The sequence below is a fragment of the Ailuropoda melanoleuca genome, chromosome 15 (assembly GCF_002007445.2).
Source record: "Ailuropoda melanoleuca isolate Jingjing chromosome 15, ASM200744v2, whole genome shotgun sequence".
NCBI classification, from domain to species: domain Eukaryota; kingdom Metazoa; phylum Chordata; class Mammalia; order Carnivora; family Ursidae; genus Ailuropoda; species Ailuropoda melanoleuca.
Genome location: NC_048232.1, coordinates 69,613,723 through 69,637,325, shown reverse-complemented (window position 1 = coordinate 69,637,325; position 23,603 = coordinate 69,613,723). Strand labels below are relative to the sequence as shown.

Genomic DNA, 23,603 nt, shown 5'->3' with positions numbered 1-23,603 from the left:
TATATATATATATATATATATATATATATATATATATATATATAAAATATGCTCCCCCCATATGTATATTAAAAAAACTTGAAATATTGTATTATTTTCCTAAGTATAAATAGGTAGATATAGTAATCACTACATAACAGTTGCTTTGGAACCAGAGAGAACATGTTCAAATTCCACCTCTACCACTTAACCACCTGCCTAAACTTAGGTACATTATTTTATTCTATGAGCCTAATTTACCCATCTGTATTATTCCCATATTGCACAGATTGTGGTAAGGATTAAATAAGTAAACACATTAAAAAGTTGTTAGAAAAGTACTTCAATAAATGTTAGCTCTTATTATCACTGCTACTGTTGTTATCATGCTCCCTTAAAGAAGATTCTGTGGTCTAATGTTGGGAAAACACTGTTAGAGATTCACAATGTTTGTTAGTATATTTGATATCAGGAGGAAAAAAGCCTCCTTAACCCAACAGTTCTCAAATTTGTTTAACTCTAGCATCCTTTACTCAAGTAACACTACTGTGGAATTAACGAGCTGAAGAATATTCTTAGGTAAAATGAACATTAGAAATTTTCTATAAAGCTGTACATTTAAACAAACATTGTACCACGTAGCCTATTTCTACACATTTATCAGACTTGCAAATTCTCCAGTCCAATCTGGATGCATCACAAATTTCCACAGCTTTAAAAATACTAGAAGACTGGAGCACCTGGCTGGCTCAGTCAGCAAACATGCAACTCTTGATCTCAGGTTTGTGAGTTCAAGCCCCACGCTGGCTGTAGAGATTACTTAAAATCTTAAAAACAAACAAACAAAAAAAATTACAAGACTTAAAACCTTTATTACCTCTTGTTCAGAAGGATTGGTTGATGATACACAGAAATCAAAGCCCATTATTTTCCAGGCTCCACTTTTATTCAAAATTATATTTTCAGGTGTAATATTTCCATGGACCATTTTCACACTGCTATGCAAAAATGACAATCCTTCAGAAACCTGTAATGGGGAGGGAGGGAAGACACTTTGACATTAAACAAAACTCCTTTCAATTACAATAATAAAATGTCTCTTAAAAATCGTAATTGTTGGGGCGCCTGGGTGGCTCAGTCAGTTAAGCGTCTGCCTTCGGCTCAGGTCATGATCCCAGCATCCTGGGATCGAGCCCCGTGTCAGGCTCTCTGCTCCGCCAGGAGCCTGCTTCTCCCTCTCCCTCTGCCCCTCCCCCTGCTTGTGCGTGCTCTCTCTCTCTCTCTTTGTGTCAAATGAATAAATAAAATCTTTAAAAAAAATCGTAATCACTGTTTCTCCCAATAAAAGATTTTTTTACATGTCAAGGAACAATTAAATTTCATCATGAATGCAGAGTAGATATTCTCAGTCGCCACAACAATCTAAGCATTAGTGGGAAAACCCAGTTAAAAAACCAGACTACAACTCTTTATTAAAGTTCCTTTCCATATGCATATAAGCAAAATTAAAGATAATTTAAAACCACTTTTCTATCCAAATTTATTCAGTTTCTGTGTTTGAAACGTGAAGGAATCTTCAGTTCCCAAGTTACAGACAGTAAATACCAAGGGACTCTTTGTCAAGCTGATTCATATTCATAACAGTTTTATATATTTACACTTCATATTGAAATTCAGTTTTTCTAAATCATACTATGCTCAGTTTTCATATATTAATTGATGTTCACGCATTCTCAAATTGGATTAATATTTGGTAATTTTTCTATCTGTACCTAAGACTATCATGGAATTTGTTAACCAAAAATGAAGACCGATTTCTGTTTCCAGGAGTAGATTTTGGCAAACGAACACTCCCTGACTTCCAAGACACCACTCTCCCAGGCTTTCCCCCAACTCCACTGGTCACTGCTTTTCAGTCTATTGATTCTGCTAGTTCCTCCTCAGTACCCCAACCTCCTGGACTCGGTGTGTGGACAGCTGAAGTTTCCATCTACTCTTTCTCAGTGTTCTCAGAGGTTGACTGTTCCCAAATTATCTCCAGGCTGGGCCTCTTCTAAAGTCCAGACTTGAATATCTGACTGCCTTCTTGACTTCTCTCCCCTTGAATGTTTTATAAGCATCTCATTCTTAGAAGAATCAAAAACTGAGCTTCCCCTACAATTCAGTTCTTTCCTCCTGTGGTCTTTTCCCCATATCAGTTAATGGCCACTTCACTTTTCCATTTTTCAAAAACCTTTGAGTTATCCTGCACTACTCTATTTTTTCTTATGTAACAAAGCCATCTGCAAATTCCAATACCTTCACCATCAAAATGATGAAATCTGATCCTTCTTATCACCTTCCCAACCCTGGATCATCCTCACCTCTGGCCTGTACAACTATAGCAGCCACCTACTTCACCTCTTTGTTTCTGCTCATCCCCTTCTACATAATTTAATTCTCAATAAGCAGCTTCCAGATCATGTCACTTTCCTGCTCAAAGCCTTCCAAAGGCTTTTCCTTTCTCTCAGAGTAAAATTCAAAGTATTTCTCTGGCTTTCATGGCCTAACAGGACTTAACCACTCATTAACTCCCTGACCTTGTCTCCTCCTACTCATCTTACTAACTCCTTTCCACCACTCCAGGTATTTCACTATTCCTTGAATAAGTCATGCATGATTCTGTTTCAGGGACTTTGCACTTGCTGTTTTTTCTGCCTCGACCATTCTTTCCCTAGGTATCTAGATGGTTCACTTCTTTGCTTTTTTTCAGATCTTTACTCAAATGTCCCCTTTTCAGTAACAGATTTCCTGACTACCCCATTCAAAGTGCAACCTTTTCCTCCCCATCCAAACTACCTTTCTTCCTCCTCCCCTTATTTTCTCCACATGCATTTATCATAACCTAATATACTATATATTTACTTATTTTATTGTCTTTCTTCCCCCATAAGAATATAAATTCTAAAAGGCAGGATTTTGTGTCTGTTTCTTCCCCTGGCCTATCTTCAGCACCTAGAACTGTGCCAGACATATAGCTAGCCAATAAATATATGCTTAATGAATGGATATGAGAATAAATTCTCTCTGAAAAAAAAAAAAAACACAAAACCTTACAGTTTCAACATCAAGTCAAGTCAACAGTAAAGAATGTAAAGAGTACTGTTTTGGAAAACATCTGGATTCCTGTCCCAACTTCATTACTTACTAGCCTTGCAACTTTGAGCAAGGCACTGAACCCATGTAGGTCCCAGCTGGTGAATTACTTCAAACGATGGTATATTAACCTCTTAATAAATGTGGGAAATCATATTAGATTCCACACCACTTCCAATTCTCATCCCCATAGTCAGTCAAAAGGGCCCATTTTAACCGCGTAACTTCATTCCATCCCTCTAATACTTCCTATGATTTTTGAGCAAGACTTTTTAACTATCATTAACTATTTTTACATGCAGGCACTATGCTGAGTACTTACAAATTTACACATTTGATTCCAAAAATAACCCTACATAGTAGTGATTATTTCTCATACATTTCCCCTATGCCCAAGTTCCACTCTTCTAGAATGACACTTCTAAAATGCATATCGGACCAGGTCATTTACTCTGCTTAAAATCCTCCAATGTTCTTTTTCTATCTTTCCAGTTTCATTTTTCACCACTCCTTGAGATGCAATGTGCTACTTCTAACTGCCTGAATATTATCCTCAGTGACTAGTATAATAAGCAATTAGGGGCTTAATATTACTCAAATGAATATTCTCCAGTTCTAACACACTGGAACCTATGAAATTCATGTACGATCTGCCTTTTTAAAATGCTTATTCCGCAAACGTAATTTATAAAATACACAAAGTATTTCAAATCTAGAAAAGTCAAATGATTTTTGACAAAGGTACCAACACCATTCAATGGGGAAAGGATGGAAGTTTTAACAAAGGATGCTGAGAAAATTGGACATCCATAGGCAAAACAATGAGGTTGGACCCTTACCTTAAACCATACGTAAAAATCAATTCAAATCAAACGCCTAAATATAAGACTAAAACTATAAAACTCTTAGGAGAAAACACAGAGGAAAGCTTCATGACACTGGATATGGCAAAGACTTCTTAGATATGACACCAAATGCACAGGCAACAAAAGAAAAAATAAATTGGATATAACAAAATAAAAACTTCTATGCATCAAAGGACAATCAAAAGAGTGAAAAGGCAATCCACAGAATGGGAGAAAATATTTGCCAATCATATATCTGATTATATATTGAGGTTAATACCTGGACTATATAATAAACACCTACAATTCAACAACAAAACAAACAACCTGATTAAAAGATGGTGAAAGTACTTGCATAGATATTTCTCTAAAGAAGATATACAAATGGACAATAAGTACATGAAAAGATGCTTAAATTCACTAACTCCTAAAATGCAAATCAAAACCACAACGATCTACCACCTCAACCCCATTAGGATGGCTACTATCAAAAACTAGAAAATAATAAATGTTGGTGAGGACAAGAAGAAATTAGAACTCTGTGCTGCATTACTGGTATAAATATAAAATGGGATAGCCACTATGGAAAAAAGTACGCTAGTTCCTCAAAAAATAAAAAATAGAATTACTATATGATCCAGCAATTCCACTTCTGCGTACATCCCCAAAATAACTAAAAGCAGGATCTTGAAGAGGAACTTCTACACCCATGTTCAGAGCAGTTATTACTCACAAGAGCCAAGATCTGGAAGCAACCCAAGTGTCCACAGACAAATGAATAAACATAACGTGGTAAATACATGCAATGGATTATTCAGCCTTAAAAAGGAAATTCTGACACATGCTACAACATGGATAAACCTCAAGAACATCATAATAAGTGAAATAAACCACAAAAGGAAAAATAACATATGATTCCACTTATATGAGGCACCTAAAGTAGTCAAATCATAGAGAATGAAAGTAGAATGGTTGCCAGGAGCTGGGGAGTGGTGGGGATGGGTATGGAGAGTTATTGTTTGATGGATACAGCTTCAGTTTTGCAAGGTGAGAAGAGTTCTGGAGATGGATGGTGGTATGGTTGCACAACAATATAAATGTACTGAATGCTCCTGAACTGTGCACTCAAAAATGGTAAGATGGTAAATTTTATGTTATACATATTTTACCATGATTTAAAATATATATACTGTTAAAGAATAAGATAAGCCAGACACTAGGAGAATATATTTGTAAATCATGTATCTGACAAAAGATTTGTGCCCACAGTATACAAAGAAATCTCAAAACTTAATCATAAAAAACAACCCATCCAAAAAATGGGGAAAAGAGCTGAACAGATACTTCATCAAAAAAATATTCAAGTGTGTGAAAAGGTGTTCAACATCATTCTTCATCAGGGAAATGCAAATTAGAACTCCAACAAAATAACACTGCATACCAATTAAAATAGCTAAAATTAAAAAGACCAACCATACCAACTTTTGGCAAATATGCGGGAAAAACGGAACTCTCAGACATTGCAATAGGAATGTAAAATGGTATTACCGCTTTAGAAAAGTTTGTTGTTTCCAAAGAACCAAAATATATACATGCCATTTGATCTAGCCATTCCACTCCTAGGTATTTAACCAAGAGAAATTAAACCACGTGTGTATACAAAAACTCACACATAAGCGTTCACAGCAGCCGTATTTGCAATAACCCAAAACTAGAAACACCCCAAATGATCAACAGATTACGGATAAACAAGCTATGGTATATCCATATAATGGACTACAATTCAGCAATAAAAAAAAGTATTTATACACACAATATGAATGAATCTCAAAAGAATTAAGTGAAAGAAGTTAGTAAGAAAAAAACAGTATATTTTGCATGACTCTAATTATAAAATTGTAGAAAATACAAACCAATTCATAGTGACAGAAAGCAGGTCAGTGGTTTCCTAGGACAAGAGATAGATGGAAAGCAAGAAGTAGGAAGGAGGGATTACAGTGGGTATAAAAAAAACCTGAGGGGGGGTCATGAATATTTGCATTATTCTATTATAGTGATGGTTTCACCAGTATACATGTCAAATTTATAAAATCATACGGTATTTCGAATATGTGAGGTTTATTGTATGCCAATTAATAATAAAGCTGTTAAAAAATAGTAAATAAAATGATCTCTGTCCCCAAGGAACTAAGAACCCACTGTATAAATTTACTCTATAGAGCCAAGGATATTTTGGTAGGCAGGGAAAGGAAAAGTGGACATATATGAAAAGTCTAATAAGATCTCTTGATATCTATTAAATAATTTCCTTAAAGATGTGACTTTTAATTTTTATTAAATACTTCAGTACTTCAACTAAATATTTTGTTTATGAAATGCATTCACAAGGTTTAGCACTCAAAAAAATCAAAAGGGACCCAACCCATCAACCAGTCAATAAGTACCCTTCTACAAAAGTTACCAATGTTTGTTTCATAAATTTAAAATATAATTTAAACCTAACAATAAACTGTAGAAAAACTGCAGAACATAAAAATAATTTTTAAATTACTGAGAGGATCCAAAGGTTTACATAAAGCAGTTGATATTGCTAAGAAGTTTTAAATAGCCAAAAACAATTTGGAAGGAAAAAACTCTTTATAGATGATGAATAAAAATACATACCTGAAGCAAACCATATTTAGTTTCTACATCATAAAGGTTATAATCCTTAATGTCTGGTGATACAGGGGAAGGTAGATTTTCCCAGTTACCTAAAACATTGGCTAAGCTGGCAAAAACCGGTTCTGTACAAAACGCCAAGCAATCCCTGTTTTAAAATAGAAAAAGAGTTATATACCATCATTATTTCTCCACATTATCAAAGTCAAATATACATAAAATATTAGTGGTCAACAAGAAGGTAGACTTAGATTTGTTTTCAGCATTCATTTAACATTTAAACCACCATTTTCAGAATATGCTCAAAGGAGCCTGCAGATTTCCCAGACCCCTCTGGAGCAAAACGAGTCAGAAAGAGGCACAGAGCACAGCTCCAGGTCCCCTGTAACTACTTCGATCAGAGCAGCTTTGCTTTTACCCTATTTTAGATATAATTTTAAAAGGTGTCACAATTTTTAAATTTTTTAAGTTACTGCTCTTTGATGTTTAAGAATATTTAGAAATTTAGAAAATGTTAGATATTAACATTCAGTAGGCTTTATGGAGTAATCATAAAGAGCTCAGGCTTCGGAGACAAATACCCAACTTCAAGTCCCAGCATCCCTACTCCCTGACTAGGTGACCTGACTAGGTGACCTGGACACCTCGGCTCTGAGCCTCACTTTGTCCATCTGTAAAATGGTGATAAAAAAAAACCAACTTGGTGACCTGGACACCTCGGCTCTGAGCCTCACTTTGTCCATCTGTAAAATGGTGATAAAAAAAAAAACCAACTTGAAGGGTTACTGTGAAGATCAAAGGAGATAATGAATGTAAAGCACATTGCAGAGTCACTAGCATGTAAACTTAATAAATCTTTACTACTGCTATTATAATTACCAAGTGTTTGAGACTCAAGTCCTAACATTTTATGCCTTGGGCTTATTTAGGCTCTGGCAATGAAGAACTACATACAAGGTACTGTGGTAACAAAGCTAGACCAAGCCTCTGCACCTGGACTGTAACTGTTTAACGGCAAGTACACATTTTGCTGTTTCATCTGTCCACTATACCTGTGTAACTTTTCTTTCACCCTGAACCCATTTTTCAAATGAAAGCATATGCAGAAGCTTAAATATACATGAAAGATTAAGACAGAGCTACTTAGGCTGAGGGAGAGAGTTATTACACCTGCTCAGTTATCAATCAAGATGTTACCTTGTTCTTTACTCTCTCACCAAGCTCATAAACACGGTGGACACCAGGTTTCCGTTTCCTGAACTGTACTGGAGGAAAACTGATCAAATACTCTAAAGTCTTTTCTACAGTTCTCTGTAATTCCCAAGTTTCACGTATTTGAGCTACTCCTATTTGTTTCCTCTCTGTCTTGAGCCCAGTCATGGCCACATGACCATCCGGAGGATTATTCCTCCAGCTGGAAGCCCTCTTATCTTTCATGAATATTACTTCCATCATCATTACAAAGAGTCACATACCAGAAGGGCTATATCCTCTACTCAAGAACCACTTCACCAACCACAGCTACTTACTAGCCATTATCTCCTACCCCTTTACTACCTCCACCAAATCTAGCTCCCCAACACCTTTATTAACCAAATTCAAAGTGTTCAGTCTTGACCATCCATATTTGATTCCTTTCTTTCTCCCAACTATCACAACAACCTATCACCCAAATTACCCTTTACTGAGCAAACCTCTACTAACCCTGTAAAAATCACTACAAGTTTCTTTTACCCTCTTGCTTATGTCATAAGCACAAGAATAGAAAGCCCAAATCTTTTTAAATCACAGTGTTAAGTCACCAGTATACTTTAACATTGCTCTTTTTTTTCAACATTCAAGAACACTCCTTTATAGTCCTCTTCTTAGCTCCTCATTCCATGGCCCCCCCTTTACCCACTACTCACCTATTACCCATTATCTACTTAAAAAAAGTATAAAGTTCATTCTAACATGAATGACCTCATTTCCCTAAACTTCACCTCAGTATTAGTGATTAAACTGTCATCCTAAAATTTCCTTTGAGTTCCTCCTCTGGGACTCCATTCACATAATGAAGTCTTCTCTGCTGGGCTCCTCAGTATCTGTTTTCTAGCTTCCAAACCACCATCCTACCACTGATGTTACTGAAGATCAGTAACAACCTCTCACTAGTCAAATGTAACAAACTCTTCTCAGTCCTTATTTTCCCTTTTCTCAGTGGTCCTTAGTGTTAGTGGTTCCTTCTCCCCTCCTTTAGCTTCCGTGACATTCAGCGGCCTGTTTTTCTCCTGCCATGTAACAATGATCACTCGTTTCTTTTCCCGGCTCTTCTTTTTCCCCTACATTTCAAGTTCTGTCCTCAGTACTCTGCTCTTTCAACTCATGCTCTTGAAAAATTCTTTTCTTCATGGTTTTAATTACTGCCTCCACATTACCCTCAATACACATCACCAACTCTGAACTTTCACCTGGATGACTTTACTATAGCACATTTCTTTTGGATAATTCCAGTGTTATTTCTACATTATTAATTCATTAAAAACTGGAAGTCATTTTTCCTTCCCTAAAGCTGTCCTATTTCTATCAATTTTACAGTTTTACAATTTAACAATGAAGATGCCTTAAAGTAATCTTTGAATTGTCTCTCTTAATGATCGCCAATAAATCCCTAGTTCCATAATATTTAAATCACTATAAAAGAAGCTGCAGGGACAGCTTCTCCCCTCAAGAGACTTGAAATGTAATGAGGAAATATAAGACACATTAATACAAGTTAAAATAACAAAGATGGTAGGATTCTGATAGGTGACATAGTAGACACTGGAGAGAAAACACCCCAAAGGAAACAGCATTGTTCAGAAAGCTCAGGACAAGTGTGACAAACGAAACATCCACTTCAGGATAGAGAGTTCACAATAGTGAATGTTACATAAGAGTCAACAACTATATTCATGGCTCTTCATGGAAAGAAGAACAATAAAAATATTATCATCACAAGAGATATATGGGCATATTTCTGGGGAGGCACACCACGATATAGTGGAATAAAGAAAACATGGGCTCAGGAATCAAGGCGTCACAACTATGTGGCTTAAGTAATGTCTCTGATCCTCAGTTCTCCCATGAAATTGTGAGAACTGAATGAGTTAAACGTAAAGCACTAATGCAGTTTTTACAGTAAATATTAGGGTTTCTTTTCTTTTAGGTTGAAAGAAAGTACCTTGTGATCCTGGGGGAGAGGGATAAGTGACAGTGTGTTACTGAAGATTCCAAAGTAAGAATTATACAGAAATCCGATACATAAAAAGATAAAAGTGTCCCGGCTGAAGGGAGACTAGAAGCCTGGAATCTTGCCAGCTCTGTTTCTTCACCTGTTCTTCCCCTATCCTTAAAATTCTAGGGTCCACAGAACACAAATGGCAAACCATTTTGTTAAGATCTTCTGGATTAAGAGAGAGGAATACAGTCTGCTAGGTAGGAAGGAAGAAAGAAGGAAATTAGGGGTTATGAGTAATGTGGAAAAAGTTTACATAGCTAGGGTATCTAATGGACTATTAAAAGGACCACAGGCTTCAGGATCCAGTTAGGATTACACAATATAAATTTCATATTCTTGTCATTCTCAGCAACAGTTCCCAAGCTCATCCTTGAGAAAAATAAATGGTAGAGTAAGTGCTGGCTATGGACTGCCATGCTGAGCGTATCGGAAGGTTAAATGTGTAGAAGAGTACCTGAAACACACATTAAAAAAAGCCCACTAATATGTAATCAATGCAAAGGGTACAAAACAGTCCAGCAAACTAACAAGGAGAGGTACTTTCAGATAGGGACTGTATGCTACACTTCTGCAGCTTCTATTTTGACTACTGTTGTGCTCAGCATAGAGTAAGCAAATACACGCTGAGGGCAAATGTGAAGAAAGCTTTTACTAATATTTCAAAAAGAGGCAACTACATAGAATAAACAAATAAATTTCACAGAAATAATAATCCATAAGAACTAAACACTCAGTTTCTAAGAATCTTTCACTGACAGCATGCTCCATGGTCAGAACTTTAACATACAATTATTAACTATTTGTTCCACAAGTCTTTTATTTAAGTTTCTATAAAAATTTACCTGGATTCTTCTAAAGGATGCTGGACAGTAAGAAGTCGAGGGTGTCGTAGTCGAGTTAACTGTTGGACTCCTCGTTTTAGAGAATCAATGATTTGATCCTTTTCAAATTTTTGATATTTGTCAATCAGCTTTTTATCAAAGACAAAAACAGCCACTTCCTAATGAAAGAAATGTGCATCTAATTTTAATCAAGAATATACAAAAGCAATAAATTTTATTCAAGTGTCACAAGTCTACAAACAGAAATAACCAAAATCTAATGTCATGGAAATTACAGCACCATTGTAATACTTTTCTGATATCAAAAAGTTGGTCTCTTCATGATTAGTAAATCGAAATATTTTTAAAAGTATGAGACCTAGAGTCCTATCTAAGGAGAACATAGGAAAATCTCCATCTTTGAACTCTGATACACACAAGGTGTATGTAAAGTGTTGTAGCCTATGTAGTTATCTTATTTAACCAGAATTCAAATAAAAGTTAAAATGTTTAAAAATTCAAAATGTTATACATAATGATAACCCTGGATAACCTGATAACCCTACAAAAATCTTGAATCATTTTTTAAAAGAAAAGTTGTGTATGTCAAGGAGTAACTTGTTTATACAAAAACCCATTTTGTAAGCAACTTTCGCATATGCATAACTTATACTCACTCTTTCCTTTCAGCCTATCCCTGTCTTATTATGGGCAGTACCTGGAAATGAATGGTACCAGTTCGAAGAAGCTGCTCTCCCACTGTCTCTCTTTCACAGCTTATTTATACTACTAAAAGCATACATTGCGCTTAACTACCTTCCTCCTTTCCTTTTCTCTGTTACCCACGGAAAAATAGTTCCTGTCCAGTTACCCAATCTTAACAAATCAATCAAAACTGTATTGATAGGTGATGTATTACCACTATGCAACACATCAGTGATGCTAGGTCTCCATCATAAATGGAAAGAAAAATGATAAAGCTGGAAGCAAAATTAGCAAAGAATCAATGCTAGCCTTCCAAAATTCCTAGACAGATTTTGAATGACTTTCAGAATTTTTATAAAAGTATCTTTCAAAAGCCTCTAATTCTAACCTACTACTACTAAACTATCAATATCCAAGACAGTATTTTCCATTTTATTGTTCTCTTATTATTTCTGCCACATTAGAATTACTGTTTTTCACAAGTTAGCCTGGCAACCTAAATACCTAACAGAGATTCACTGCAGAATCCCAAACCAATAAATTTCTCAAACACAACTTGTTTTAAGGCTCCTTATATGTATAGAAGTTAAGGATTTTAGGGGATTGATCTCTGAAAAGTGACAACAAAGGGACTATTTAGTAACTCAAATTCAACATCCTATTCCCAAAGCATTTGTGTATTTTTAAGGAATTATTTCATTCCTCAAAGCAATCCTACAAGACAAGATATTATCATCATTTCAGAGATGAGGACACTGTGGAGAAGGTGTATGTATTATCTAAAATCTCACAGTTGATGAGATCAAGATTCAAATCCGTTCATTTTAACTCTGAGGACCACATGCTTAGCCACTACACCATTCTGTCTCCCCAGAAATGATACAGGGACAACAAATACAAAGCACCCCAGGAAAACATAACATATGTCTTCAGGAAAACAATCATTTGAGAGATTTAAATAGCACCCATGTATAAATATATAATCTTAGCTTTTTTTTTTTTCATAATCTTAGCTCTTTTGATCATTTATGAGATGCAGGACTATCAAGAGCTAAGAGTGTTATGTAATATTAATTTGACCTAAAAACAAATGACCTAGAAGTTCAAGTTCCTATCTCACTATTCATGTGCACAATCTTATTTTAGTAAGTGTTCTGCCACAACACATTTTATAAATGCATCTAATTTAAATGTATTTATTTTTTCAAGATGTCTTAAGTCCTTTAAAAAAAATCACATGAAATGGCTCTTGAGCTCTTGCAATTTCACCACTCTTAAGGAAAAACATTATAGTTCATAAAGAAAAAGAAACAACACAAAATTCTCTCTCAGATATTCATTTATTATTTTAAGTCACAGATAAAAAATTTCTACTTAGATCAGAATAGATTATCAACCATCTTAAAAAGATTTTCTCTTTGTTCTAATCAGTTTAATTAAAATTAATCAATTTCAACAAAGTTGTGACTAACCCTCAGACCTCATACTGACTTCCTAGAAACTCTTAGTCTGCACCTCAACACTTTTCTTCAGAACAGACTATCACCTTTAAATTTACGTTTTCCTTCTACTACCTTCACTACCCACTCTGTTAACACATACCATTTATGTAAAAGTCCTGTCACCTTACACATATTACAAGCTTCTTAAAAAAAGAAACCATGCCCCCCCACAACAACAACAACAAAACAAAACAAAAACAAAACAAAACAAAACAAAAAAATGAACAAAGAAACCATGACTTCAGTGTCTCCGTATCCACTACAGGATCTACACCTAGATGACAGTCACATCTTTTTTGCCTAGAAGTCAATAAAAACAAGCAGTTACTGGAAGCTTTCCATTATCACTCTGAATTAAAACCTTTTTGACTCTTTATTATGAAGATTTTCAAATATACAGAAAAGATGAGGTACTGCAATTACCCAAAATAGCTTCCACTTAAGAGTCAACTGTTAATTCTAATTAAATTTGGAGTCTCTTTTTTATACAAAAATTACTAAAACAAAATGTAAGCGTATTTGGCACTCTATTGTTTTTATTCACATCATAGTCTTTAAAATACACTGGCAAAGGAAGTTGCCTACTAAAAAGTATTTTTTCTCAATAGTCTATCTTTAAATAAAAATGGCTATAAAATAAATCATTCTAAAAACTAATACTGGTCAAAATGGAGGCTACCTTTTGATACAAGTATAATTTGTAACTTTTTAAAGCTACTTTGCTTACTACAAAGTTAAACTCTTGCTGAAAACAAGACAGTTTAAGTAATAAAATCTAAGTAGATATATACCAATGTGTCTAGGATTCCCTAATAGTAATCATGACCTCCACTAACCTATCCCTCAAAGCCACCAGGGATGGTTTCTGAGACATAGATATTCCCTGTGAACTCTATTTTATAGACCTTTCATAACTGATCAGTGATGACGGACAACCATCATACTCTTCTTCATTTTTCATGTGATTTCAGGGCAAAGTTCCTTTTTAAAAACAATTAAACAAAATCTAAATTTTTACTCAGATTAAGTTAAAACAACTTGATATTTGAGAAGACTGAGAGGTAAACAAGATATACCCCTTAAAATTATTAAAGAAAGTCTATGATCATTATTGACCTAAGCAACTTGACTAACATTCAGCTTTCCACAGTGGTTTCTTTTATTTAAAACTTTTAATTTATTATACTTCAGCTTGTCATAATAATTTAATTATGCCTTTGCCTACACAATATCAGCAAGCCTCATCCATGAATACTGGCATTTGGATAACACAATGTAGATTTTGTAGTAAGTAAGGGATATGTCCAAGCCTGTATCTGGTAGAGTGGCTATAATAATGAATATCAGTTAAATATTTATTACATAATTTTAAAAATCAATCTATCTTCATTATCTTCATAGGAACAGTCATTGAGCTAGGGGTGTTTTAAAGCTTATGGAGTAGTTAGAGCAAAAGAAACAGGCTAGCAAATGTGACTTTTAAGCCAAAATAAGACTAAAGCTGCCCTATTTAAGGAAAAAAAAAACATCTATTTTAAAATAACTGGATAAAAACATAATCATAAATACGGGACACTAACTAGAAGACTACTAATAAATGTTATATTATTCATTTGAAGAGCAGTTACCTGGCAACAGACTCTTGTGTCAAGATAAATAGAAATACTTAATATAATAAATAAATGTTTGAATAGTAAACACACCCATACATATGCTCTTTTTTTAAAACATCTTCTCCCAAAATAAATCTCTTAACTTGACATAGAGTTGAAAGGTAGGTGTACAGGTGGAACAGAAACTATATTTATGTAGTGCTTTCTTACAAATTATTTAAACATATTAGCAGCCTTGATAGTTACAATATTCCTATCTAATAAATAAGGTGATGGCACTTCAATTTTTAAAGGACATATATATACAAAGCAACCATTTCTCACTTATGATTGATATATATAGACAGACAATTTGGCCAAAAATTTCAATTTAAGAGCTTGTTTAAATTAAGTATAACTTAAAAATTAGAAAAGCTAATGAAATCCAATTGAGGACATTTATCTCAGAAATCTCTCTAAAGTAAATATTCTTTACAATGGAAATAAGAATATGCTTGAAAAGAACGCCTATGTTTAGATACCATTTTAATCCTAAACATGCTACTCTGTAGAAAGACTATGTCAGTTATAAAGCTATAACAGAAACACAGCAGTATAAATTCTGTGCCCAGCAATTAATTACCTACCAGACATTATAAAAGCTTAGGAGGTAGAGGAGTAAGGAATATTTCACTGAATTTTCAAAAATTAAATAGACCCTGAGATCGTGCCATTTGCAACAACATGGATGGACCTAGCGGGTATTATGGCAAGGGAAATAAGTCAGACAGAGAAAGACAAATAACATATGATTTTACTTATATGTGGAATCTAAAAAACAAAACAAATGAATAAACAAACAAAAAACAGAAACAGACCCAAAAATAAAGAGAACAAACTGATGGCCGGAAAGATAGGCAAAATGGGTGAAGGGGAGTGGGAGGTATAGTTAAAGAACGAATAAATTGCGGGGATAAAAGGTACAGTTATAGAATGAATAAATCACAGGGATAAAAGGTACAGCATAGGGAATACAGTCAACGGTGTAACAGTGGTGAGCATAGCATAATGTATAGACTTGTCAAACCACTATGTAGTACCCCTGAAACTAACACTGTGTATCAATTATACTTCAATACAAAACAAAAAATAAGTCAAAGGAGAACCTCTGCTCAGTAGGCCTAAATTAAAAAAGACTAACTATAAAAAGGGTTGGCAGGAATGTGGAGAAACTGTAACTGCTGATGGAAGTATACATTCATACAACCACTCTGGAAAAACTGGCACTGAAAAAATACAAACAGTATTACCCAAGCAATTCCATGTCTAGATAATGTGTCATATATGCCAACAGCACGTACAATAATGTTCATAGCAGTACCCTATATTTTAATGAAAAGAAAAACTGCTATGTTCAGCAACACAGATGTATCCCATGTACATACATCTAAGGAAAAGGAGGCAAACACAGGAGCACATACCATGATTCCATTTAAATAAAGTTCAAAAACAAACAAGCAACACAAACACACACACACAAAACAGAAAACAAACCAAAAAAACTAAAGTTCAAAATAGAAAAAATTACTCTAAAGAGTCAGAGGACGGGACAGCAGTTACCACTGGAGAGAAGGTGGGGAGAGGTAATGACTATGAAAAGGCATGATGTATATGAGCAATGTTTCCTTGATCTGGATGTTGGTCACTGGTGTTCTCACTGTGCACACTCATCAAGCTGTACACTCATGATTTGTGCACTATTCCACAATAGTGGAATATAAAATATGCTTATATGCTTATATTTAAAAAAAACTAAATAGACACAATTTTTATTCCCTAAATGTCATCCTGAAATGTCTTACAACATCTCTACTGAAATTCTAAAGAGTAATGGTTAGGAACCGAGAGCTGCCTCTAAATGAACACTCAAAAGGAAACTAAGTAATACACAAGCCTAAATAGTAGCTTCAAATGCTAATAGGCTATAATTAATGATCTCTCCATTTCAACATGTTTACATGTTGTGTTAAGTTTACCCAAATAATAACTTTTAAAAATCTTAATTCTGTGTACAAAACTGGCCTAAACACCCTATTTTTTTTAAGATTTTATTTATTTATTCGACAGAGATAGAGACAGCCAGCGAGAGAGGGAACACAAGCAGGGGGAGTGGGAGAGGAAGAAGCAGGCTCATGGCGGAAGAGCCTGATGTGGGGCTCGATCCCATAACGCTGGGATCACACCCTGAGCCGAAGGCAGACGCTCAACCGCTGTGCCACCCAGGCGCCCCTAAACACCCTATTTAACTGTAAAAAATCAACTTTAAATTTTTCTTGAAGTCTCTTAGGAATTCCTAATTGCACTTTCATAAATTACTCACTAGATGTTTCTTCGAAGAATGTCTTTCAAAAACAAAAACAAAGAACAGAAACTGGTTTTTGGAAGCATAAACCCAGAATAAAAATAATACAGATGTCCAATCAGGTACAATGATGTTACCAGGCACACAAGTAAATTTTTATTTACCAATTCTTTTTATCTTGCTATACTCCAGGTCTCATAAATATGTACTTTTTTCAACTGTTCTGTAGGTGTTTTATTACTACTCCACTCCTCTCAGAGGCTTTCAAACATTTACATTAAAAAGGAAAAATTGTACCTGATCTGAAAATTTTAATTCATCATGTACTACTGTGAACTTGAAATAACCCTAGCAAAAAAGTACACAGAGAGAATCTCCTACCCCTACATCCCTAACCCGATGTTACCTCAAAGTCAGATTTAAGATCACATAATCTGCTATAAAACACAAATGCAATCAAGTACACTGTATGCTAGATCAAGAAAGGCTGAGAGGGTTAAGAAAAATGCCCTCAGTGTCCCTTTATGCAAGGGGGGGAAAATGACCAAGAAGAATATCCTTTTCCATGATATTTCTCCTGGTTCCTCTAAGATCAGTAGTGTTGTACAGAACTTTCAGTGATGATCAAAAGTTCTATATGTGCATTGTCCAGTATGGTATATGTAGCTTGTGGTTATCATAGTGGATAGCACAGATCTAGATTATCTATCTTCTATGATTCCCTTTTATTAAAAAATGAGATAATTGAAAAAGAATTAAAACTACAATTAAGGGAAAAATTAAAATGAGGCTTCAATGCCAAGGTGCTTAAAGACTTGGCTCTACTTTAAGGAATTAGCCAGTAGTCCAGATAGGATACTCAGGTCAGACACCTTAGGTTTGAAAGAAACAAAGAAATAAGATTCAAAACTGTATCCACAGAGAGCACGGATATATTCCAAAACTATCTTTTTCCGCAAAGCAATAAATTTGAGGGGAAAAATGTAGTAGTTTCCTAAGAGAACACAATTCTGGCATTCAGCAGTTGAGAACTGGTGTATTATTGTGCAAAATCTAATCAATTACCTATTATTTATCCCTGGTTTTCATGTCCTATGAACAGCAACAGAAGCTTCAACATTATCAGAGAATTTCCGCATATATCTTCTGATATAAACACAAACAACTAGAACTCTTCTGGCTAAGCACAAAGACACTTTTATGTTACATCCTTAATAAATAATGTAAAATTTAGTGTATTTGGTGTTCTTTCATTTTCCCCTTATATAATTGATTATAAAAGCTAGTGTTAGGGGTTGGTCATTTACATAACTTTACGGCCTCATTAATAGCTTTTTAAGCATTCAATACTCAAGAAGCCACTTATTTTTTGAGCTCTTGAAAAAATGATAGAGAAAACAATGTTCAAAAAAGACAAATCAATCAGCATTTAAAATACAGATCAGCTCTGGACTTAAAGACTTCCAACCAAATGGCAATAAAAACAAGATTTACAGGTCAGATACAAACCACACACCAGCAATCTATCACAAGACCAAGATTCCTACTTCATAAAAGGATAAGCAAAGCCGATTCAGTCTTTAATATACTTGCTGTTTTGGGAAATAAGCTGACTTTGGAAAAGTCACAAATAATGCATATTCACAAGCATATGACTGGGACAGAGTCACTGGAAAATATGTGTAATTAATCCCAAACATCTTATAATCCGTATGTTTCACTTGTAGAGAAATAAAAGTACTTTTGGAAACAGTGACTTTTCCTTTTAAGGAACCTATTTCTACAGAGGTTTTAAACATGGAGGTTTTTCAGGGGCGCCTGGGTGGCACAGCGGTTAAGCGTCTGCCTTCGGCTCGGGGCGTGATCCCGGCGTTATGGGATCAAGCCCCACATCAGGCTCCTCCGCTATGAGCCTGCTTCTTCCTCTCCCACTTCCCCCTGCTTGTGTTCCCTCTCTCGCTGGCTGTCTCTATCTATCTCTGTCGAATAAATAAAATCTTTAAAAATAAATAAATAAATAAACATGGAGGCTTTTCAATTCTTCAACAATTCCAACAGAAAACTGTTAGTAAAATTTAACACTAACAATCCTCCACATTTCTAAGAATCATCTGTTGGTCTCTTAAGTCAAATTTAAAAAATAAAAATAAAAATACAACTCATTCAAATGACTCTACGGAAAGAACAGTTAGTTTTAAAATAACTTTGAAATCAATATATTGTAAAACGCATTACTGACTATTCCACAAATGTACTTCCTTCTGATAATAAAAACTATCAAGTTAAACACAAAAGAATGTTACAGAAGTCTATTTTTCAGAAGGCTATAAAATAAAAGGGGAACAAGAATGCACTAAATAAGAATGCATTTAATGTTGGAAAAATTTAATGGAGTATTTTGCCAATAGTTTATTGACAAATTTGAAAAGGAACACAATTTTTTTTTCTAAGATTTTACTTATTTATTCGACAGAGATAGAGACAGCCAGCGAGAGAGGGAACACAAGCAGGGGGAATGGGAGAGGAAGAAGCAGGCTCATAGCGGAGGAGCCTGATGTGGGGCTCGATCCCATAACTCCAGGATCACGCCCTGAGCTGAAGGCAGACACTTAACTGCTGTGCCACCCAGGCGNCGGAGGAGCCTGATGTGGGGCTCGATCCCATAACTCCAGGATCACGCCCTGAGCTGAAGGCAGACGCTTAACTGCTGTGCCACCCAGGCGCCCCAAGAACAATTTTTATTCTAAAAGAAACACTTTTCTAAAAATCTAATATGCAGGACACGCGGATGGGTCAGTCAGTTAAGTGTCTGCCTTCGGCTCAGGTCATGATCCCAGGGTCCTGGGATGGAGCCAGGCATTGGGTTCCTTGCTCAGTGGGGAGTTTCCCCCTCCCTTTGCCTGCTACTCCCTCTGCTTGTGCACTCTTCCTTTCTCTCTCTCTGACAAATAAAATCTATAAAAAAAATTTTTAATCTTTTAATTTAAAAAATAAAAATCTAATAAGCTTCTTTGCTCAACAGATACATTAATTTTATTAAATAAACAAAATTAAATTACAAGATGCAATGATATATCAAACAATATATTTGTAACCAGGAGATTCAGGGCATGCTAAAAAGCATCTATTTTTGCATGACTTCATTAGACAGAAATGAGAAGTAAAGAACTCATTACTTTTGGCATTTCTTAACATAAAAATGCACATGTACATTATGGTACTTAATTAGCCTGTGTGTTTTTGCCAAATGGACTCTGAATCGAAACTTACCTGTTTTGTTGACTTTTTTGTGCCATTGAAAATCTTCCAAGCTAGCCCATTGCCACCACTGGCAATATGTCGACCAACATCAAATTCTCTAGTGACAGGATTTCCCATTACAGCACTAGTGACATCAGCTGTTACTTTTGTAACAGTACTCTTTAACTTATTAAGCATGGACTCCATGGCTGCAATATTGAGTAGTTATGGTTACCTAGAAACACAGGGGGACAGGGAAGCACTGATCATTTGTTTTTAATTGCTTAAGCACTTAACATTCATTATTTAATCTGAAAAACTTAATATACCACAAGCAGTGAACAAAACAATCCTATAGAGACAAAAGCTACATACTAGTTTTGTCTTCCAAGAACCCAACACACCTGAATGCAAATTTAAACCTAGGAACCAAATTGTTCTTTTCAACTTCAGTTATTATAGACCATGAAAAGATATATTCACACTCGACACTGACATGAATGTTGTTCAACTATGTAACATGGACCCTCAAGACTTTAGTGGTGTAGAGGGTCTAAATCTTTCCTCACACTAAAAACAACCATATAAAACCTGAAAGGAGTGGGATGCCTGGCTCAGTAGGTTAAGCATCCGCCTTTGGCTCAGATTGGGATTGCTGGGTCTTGGGATCGAACCCAGGTCTCGGGATCGAGCCCCACATCCAGCTCCTTGCTCAGCAGGGAGCCTGCTTTTCCCCTGCCTGCCACTCCCCCTGCTTGCGCATGCATGCACGCTCTCTCTCTGACAAATAAATAACTAAAATTTTATTAAAAAACCTGAAAGGAGCTAATGCTATACTCAACAAAAAATTAGTATTTTATAAAAGTTTTATTCACTACTAAAATAATTAATAATTGATTGGGGGCACCTGGCTGGTATACACTTTCAGGCATGATGCAGAAACAAAGACTGAAATTTATCCTCTCACTTTGAACAACTAGAAGCTGGACAAATATATGAAACAAATGTTTTCAGACACTAAACAGGCAGCATAGGCATATAAGCCCAGTGAGAAAGCAAACTAACAAGGTGAACCCAACAACTGCCCCAGATTTCTGCCTAGAGGTACACTGCAAAACCACAGAGCAGACAGCAGAATTCCAAGCAGCAGTCTAACTGAGTTAAAGAGTTGAGAAGACAAATTGGAATTCAAGGATGCAGAGGTGGCTACAAGTTCTGGGATAGAATTTCAAGGAGAAGAGGGAAAATCAGAGAGAAAGAGAGAGAGAACTATGCCGAAGAAGAGCTCCAGAAATTTTCACAGAAATCTGATGCTTTGTTGAACACTAAGATGCCCATACATGGTGTGAAACTCAACCAGGTCAGTCAAGGACCAACTTGAGCGATAAGCTGAATAGTTCAAGTTCGCACTGGGCTGCAAATCACTAATTTCTCACACGCTAGACTGAAGAGTCCTCATTGATTACTAAAGGCATTTAGCAGAAACCCCATAAGGACAATGCCTACTATTATGGAGTAATAGTAGTAAAATGTACTCTAAAGCTGCCCTAACAAATGAAAAGCAAGCCTCAAATGATTAATCATAAATTACTTAACTGCCTACCAGAATGAAACCTAATACTCATGAAAGACAAAAAAAATTCAGATATCTAACAATGTAACATTCTCAATGTTCAGCATGCAGTCAATAATTATTAGACATGCCAAGAAACAAGAATATGTGCTCATAATCAAGACCAAAATCAATAAAGACTCCAAAATGATAGATTATAGACACTAAAAAGCTATCATATATCTATGTATTTCAAGGAAAGTATGAACATAATGAAAGAAAATGGAATACTATTTAAAAATCCTAATGAAAATTCTAGAGATGAAAAATAAAATATCTCAAATAAAAAATTCAGAGGGTATGATTAACAAATTAGACAAAGTAGGGAAAAAAAAAAGAGTAAAACCATGGGGGACTGGGTGGATTAGTTGGTTGAGCGTCCAACTCAGCTCAGGTCTTGATCAAGTCATGAATTCAAGCCAAATATTGAGCTCCATGCTGGGTGTGGAGCCTACTTTAAAAAAAAAAAAATCAGTAAAACCTGAAGATAGAGTAAAAAGCTAGGAAAAAAAAAAATGAGCAAAGTCTCAGTGACCTGTGGAACAATATCACAGTCTAACATATATAAATGAATCCCAAAAATGAGAAGGAAAAGGGAGAAATAATATTTGAAAAAATAATGGCCAAATGTTCCTGAATTTGATGAAAACTATACAAGTTGTCAAGAAATTCAATGAACCACAAACAGGATAAACACAGAGAAAACCATCCTTAGACATGTCATCAAGTAGCTGAAAGTCAGTGATTAAGAGAAAAATCTTAAAAACAGCCAGAGAAAACAGGAAAATTACATATAGAGGAAAAAAAGATAAGAATTTTCCCCAGACTTCTCATCAGAAACTATAGAAGTCAAGCAAATAAATGGACATCTCTAAAGTGCTAAAACAAAAAACAATCAATCAAAACCTATCAACCTAGAATTCTACAAGCCATGGGGAAAAAGCTTTCAAAAATAAATGTGAGGGGCTCCTGGATGGCTCAGTTGGTTAAGCTTAAGTTTCTGCCTTCACTCAGGTCATGGTCCCCGGGGGTCCTGGGATGGAGCCCACCGCCCGGCTCCCTGCTGAGCAGGGAACCTGCTTCTCCCTCTCCTTCTGCCACTCCCCCTGCTTGTGCTCTCTCACTCTCTCTCTCTGTCAAATAAATAAGTAAAATCTTTAAAAATAAGAAAATAAAATAAAATAAATGTAAAATACTTTCTCAGGAAAACAAAATCTAAGAGAATTTGTTGCCAACAGATATTCACTACAAGAGGTATTAAAAGAAGTCCTTCAAACAGAAGGAAAAAGATACCAGATGGAAATGTGAATCCACAAAAAGAATGGAGGACACTAGAAATAAAAATTATGCGGGCATATAAAAAAACTTCTCATGTTGTCTTAAAAGGATAACTGATTACTTAAAAATAACAAAAATATATTGACATATTAAAAAGTAAAAAAATATGACAAACCTTGAAGGACAGGAGAGGGGGAAATGGAAGTATATTTTTGAAAGATTCTTATATTGTATGTTAGGTAGTATAATATCAATTGAAAATAGATCATAGCAAATTAAAGACATAGAATAAATCCTAGACTAATAAGTAAAATAAGAGACAACTAAAAGGTCAATAATGGAAATAAAGGAATCCTAAAGTAAAATGAATACAAAAAGCAGGAAAACAGGAAGAAAGGAACAAAGAATAATTGTGACAAGCAAGATAGTAGACTTAAATCCAACCCTATAAATAATTACATTAAGCGCAAATGATTTAAAATTCCAATTAAAAGGCAGAGATTGTCAAACTAGATTATAAAGCAAGACCCAATTATATGCTGCTTTCAAGAAATCCACTTTTAAACCCACTTTACAAGATGACTTAAAACTAAAAGAATGTGGGGGCGCCTG

The 23,603-nt window shown here is 35.2% G+C and overlaps 1 protein-coding gene across 3 annotated transcripts in view; it reads right to left on the bottom strand.

Annotated features, from left to right (window-relative positions):
* SCYL2 (SCY1 like pseudokinase 2) overlaps positions 1-23,603 on the bottom strand; it is a 58,208-nt gene that overhangs the window by 24,398 nt on the left and 10,207 nt on the right. For 2 of the 3 annotated variants that reach the window (XM_002928485.4, XM_034644372.1), the window contains exons 2-5: positions 20,132-20,336; positions 10,722-10,879; positions 6,624-6,768; positions 857-1,006 (exon numbers count right to left, since the gene is read on the bottom strand). In XM_002928485.4, coding sequence (XP_002928531.1) covers positions 857-1,006; positions 6,624-6,768; positions 10,722-10,879; positions 20,132-20,308 — 630 coding nt within the window. In that variant the 5' untranslated portion in view covers positions 20,309-20,336. The remainder of the gene's footprint in view (positions 1-856; positions 1,007-6,623; positions 6,769-10,721; positions 10,880-20,131; positions 20,337-23,603) is intronic. The other variant, XM_034644373.1, reaches the window with a different exon arrangement.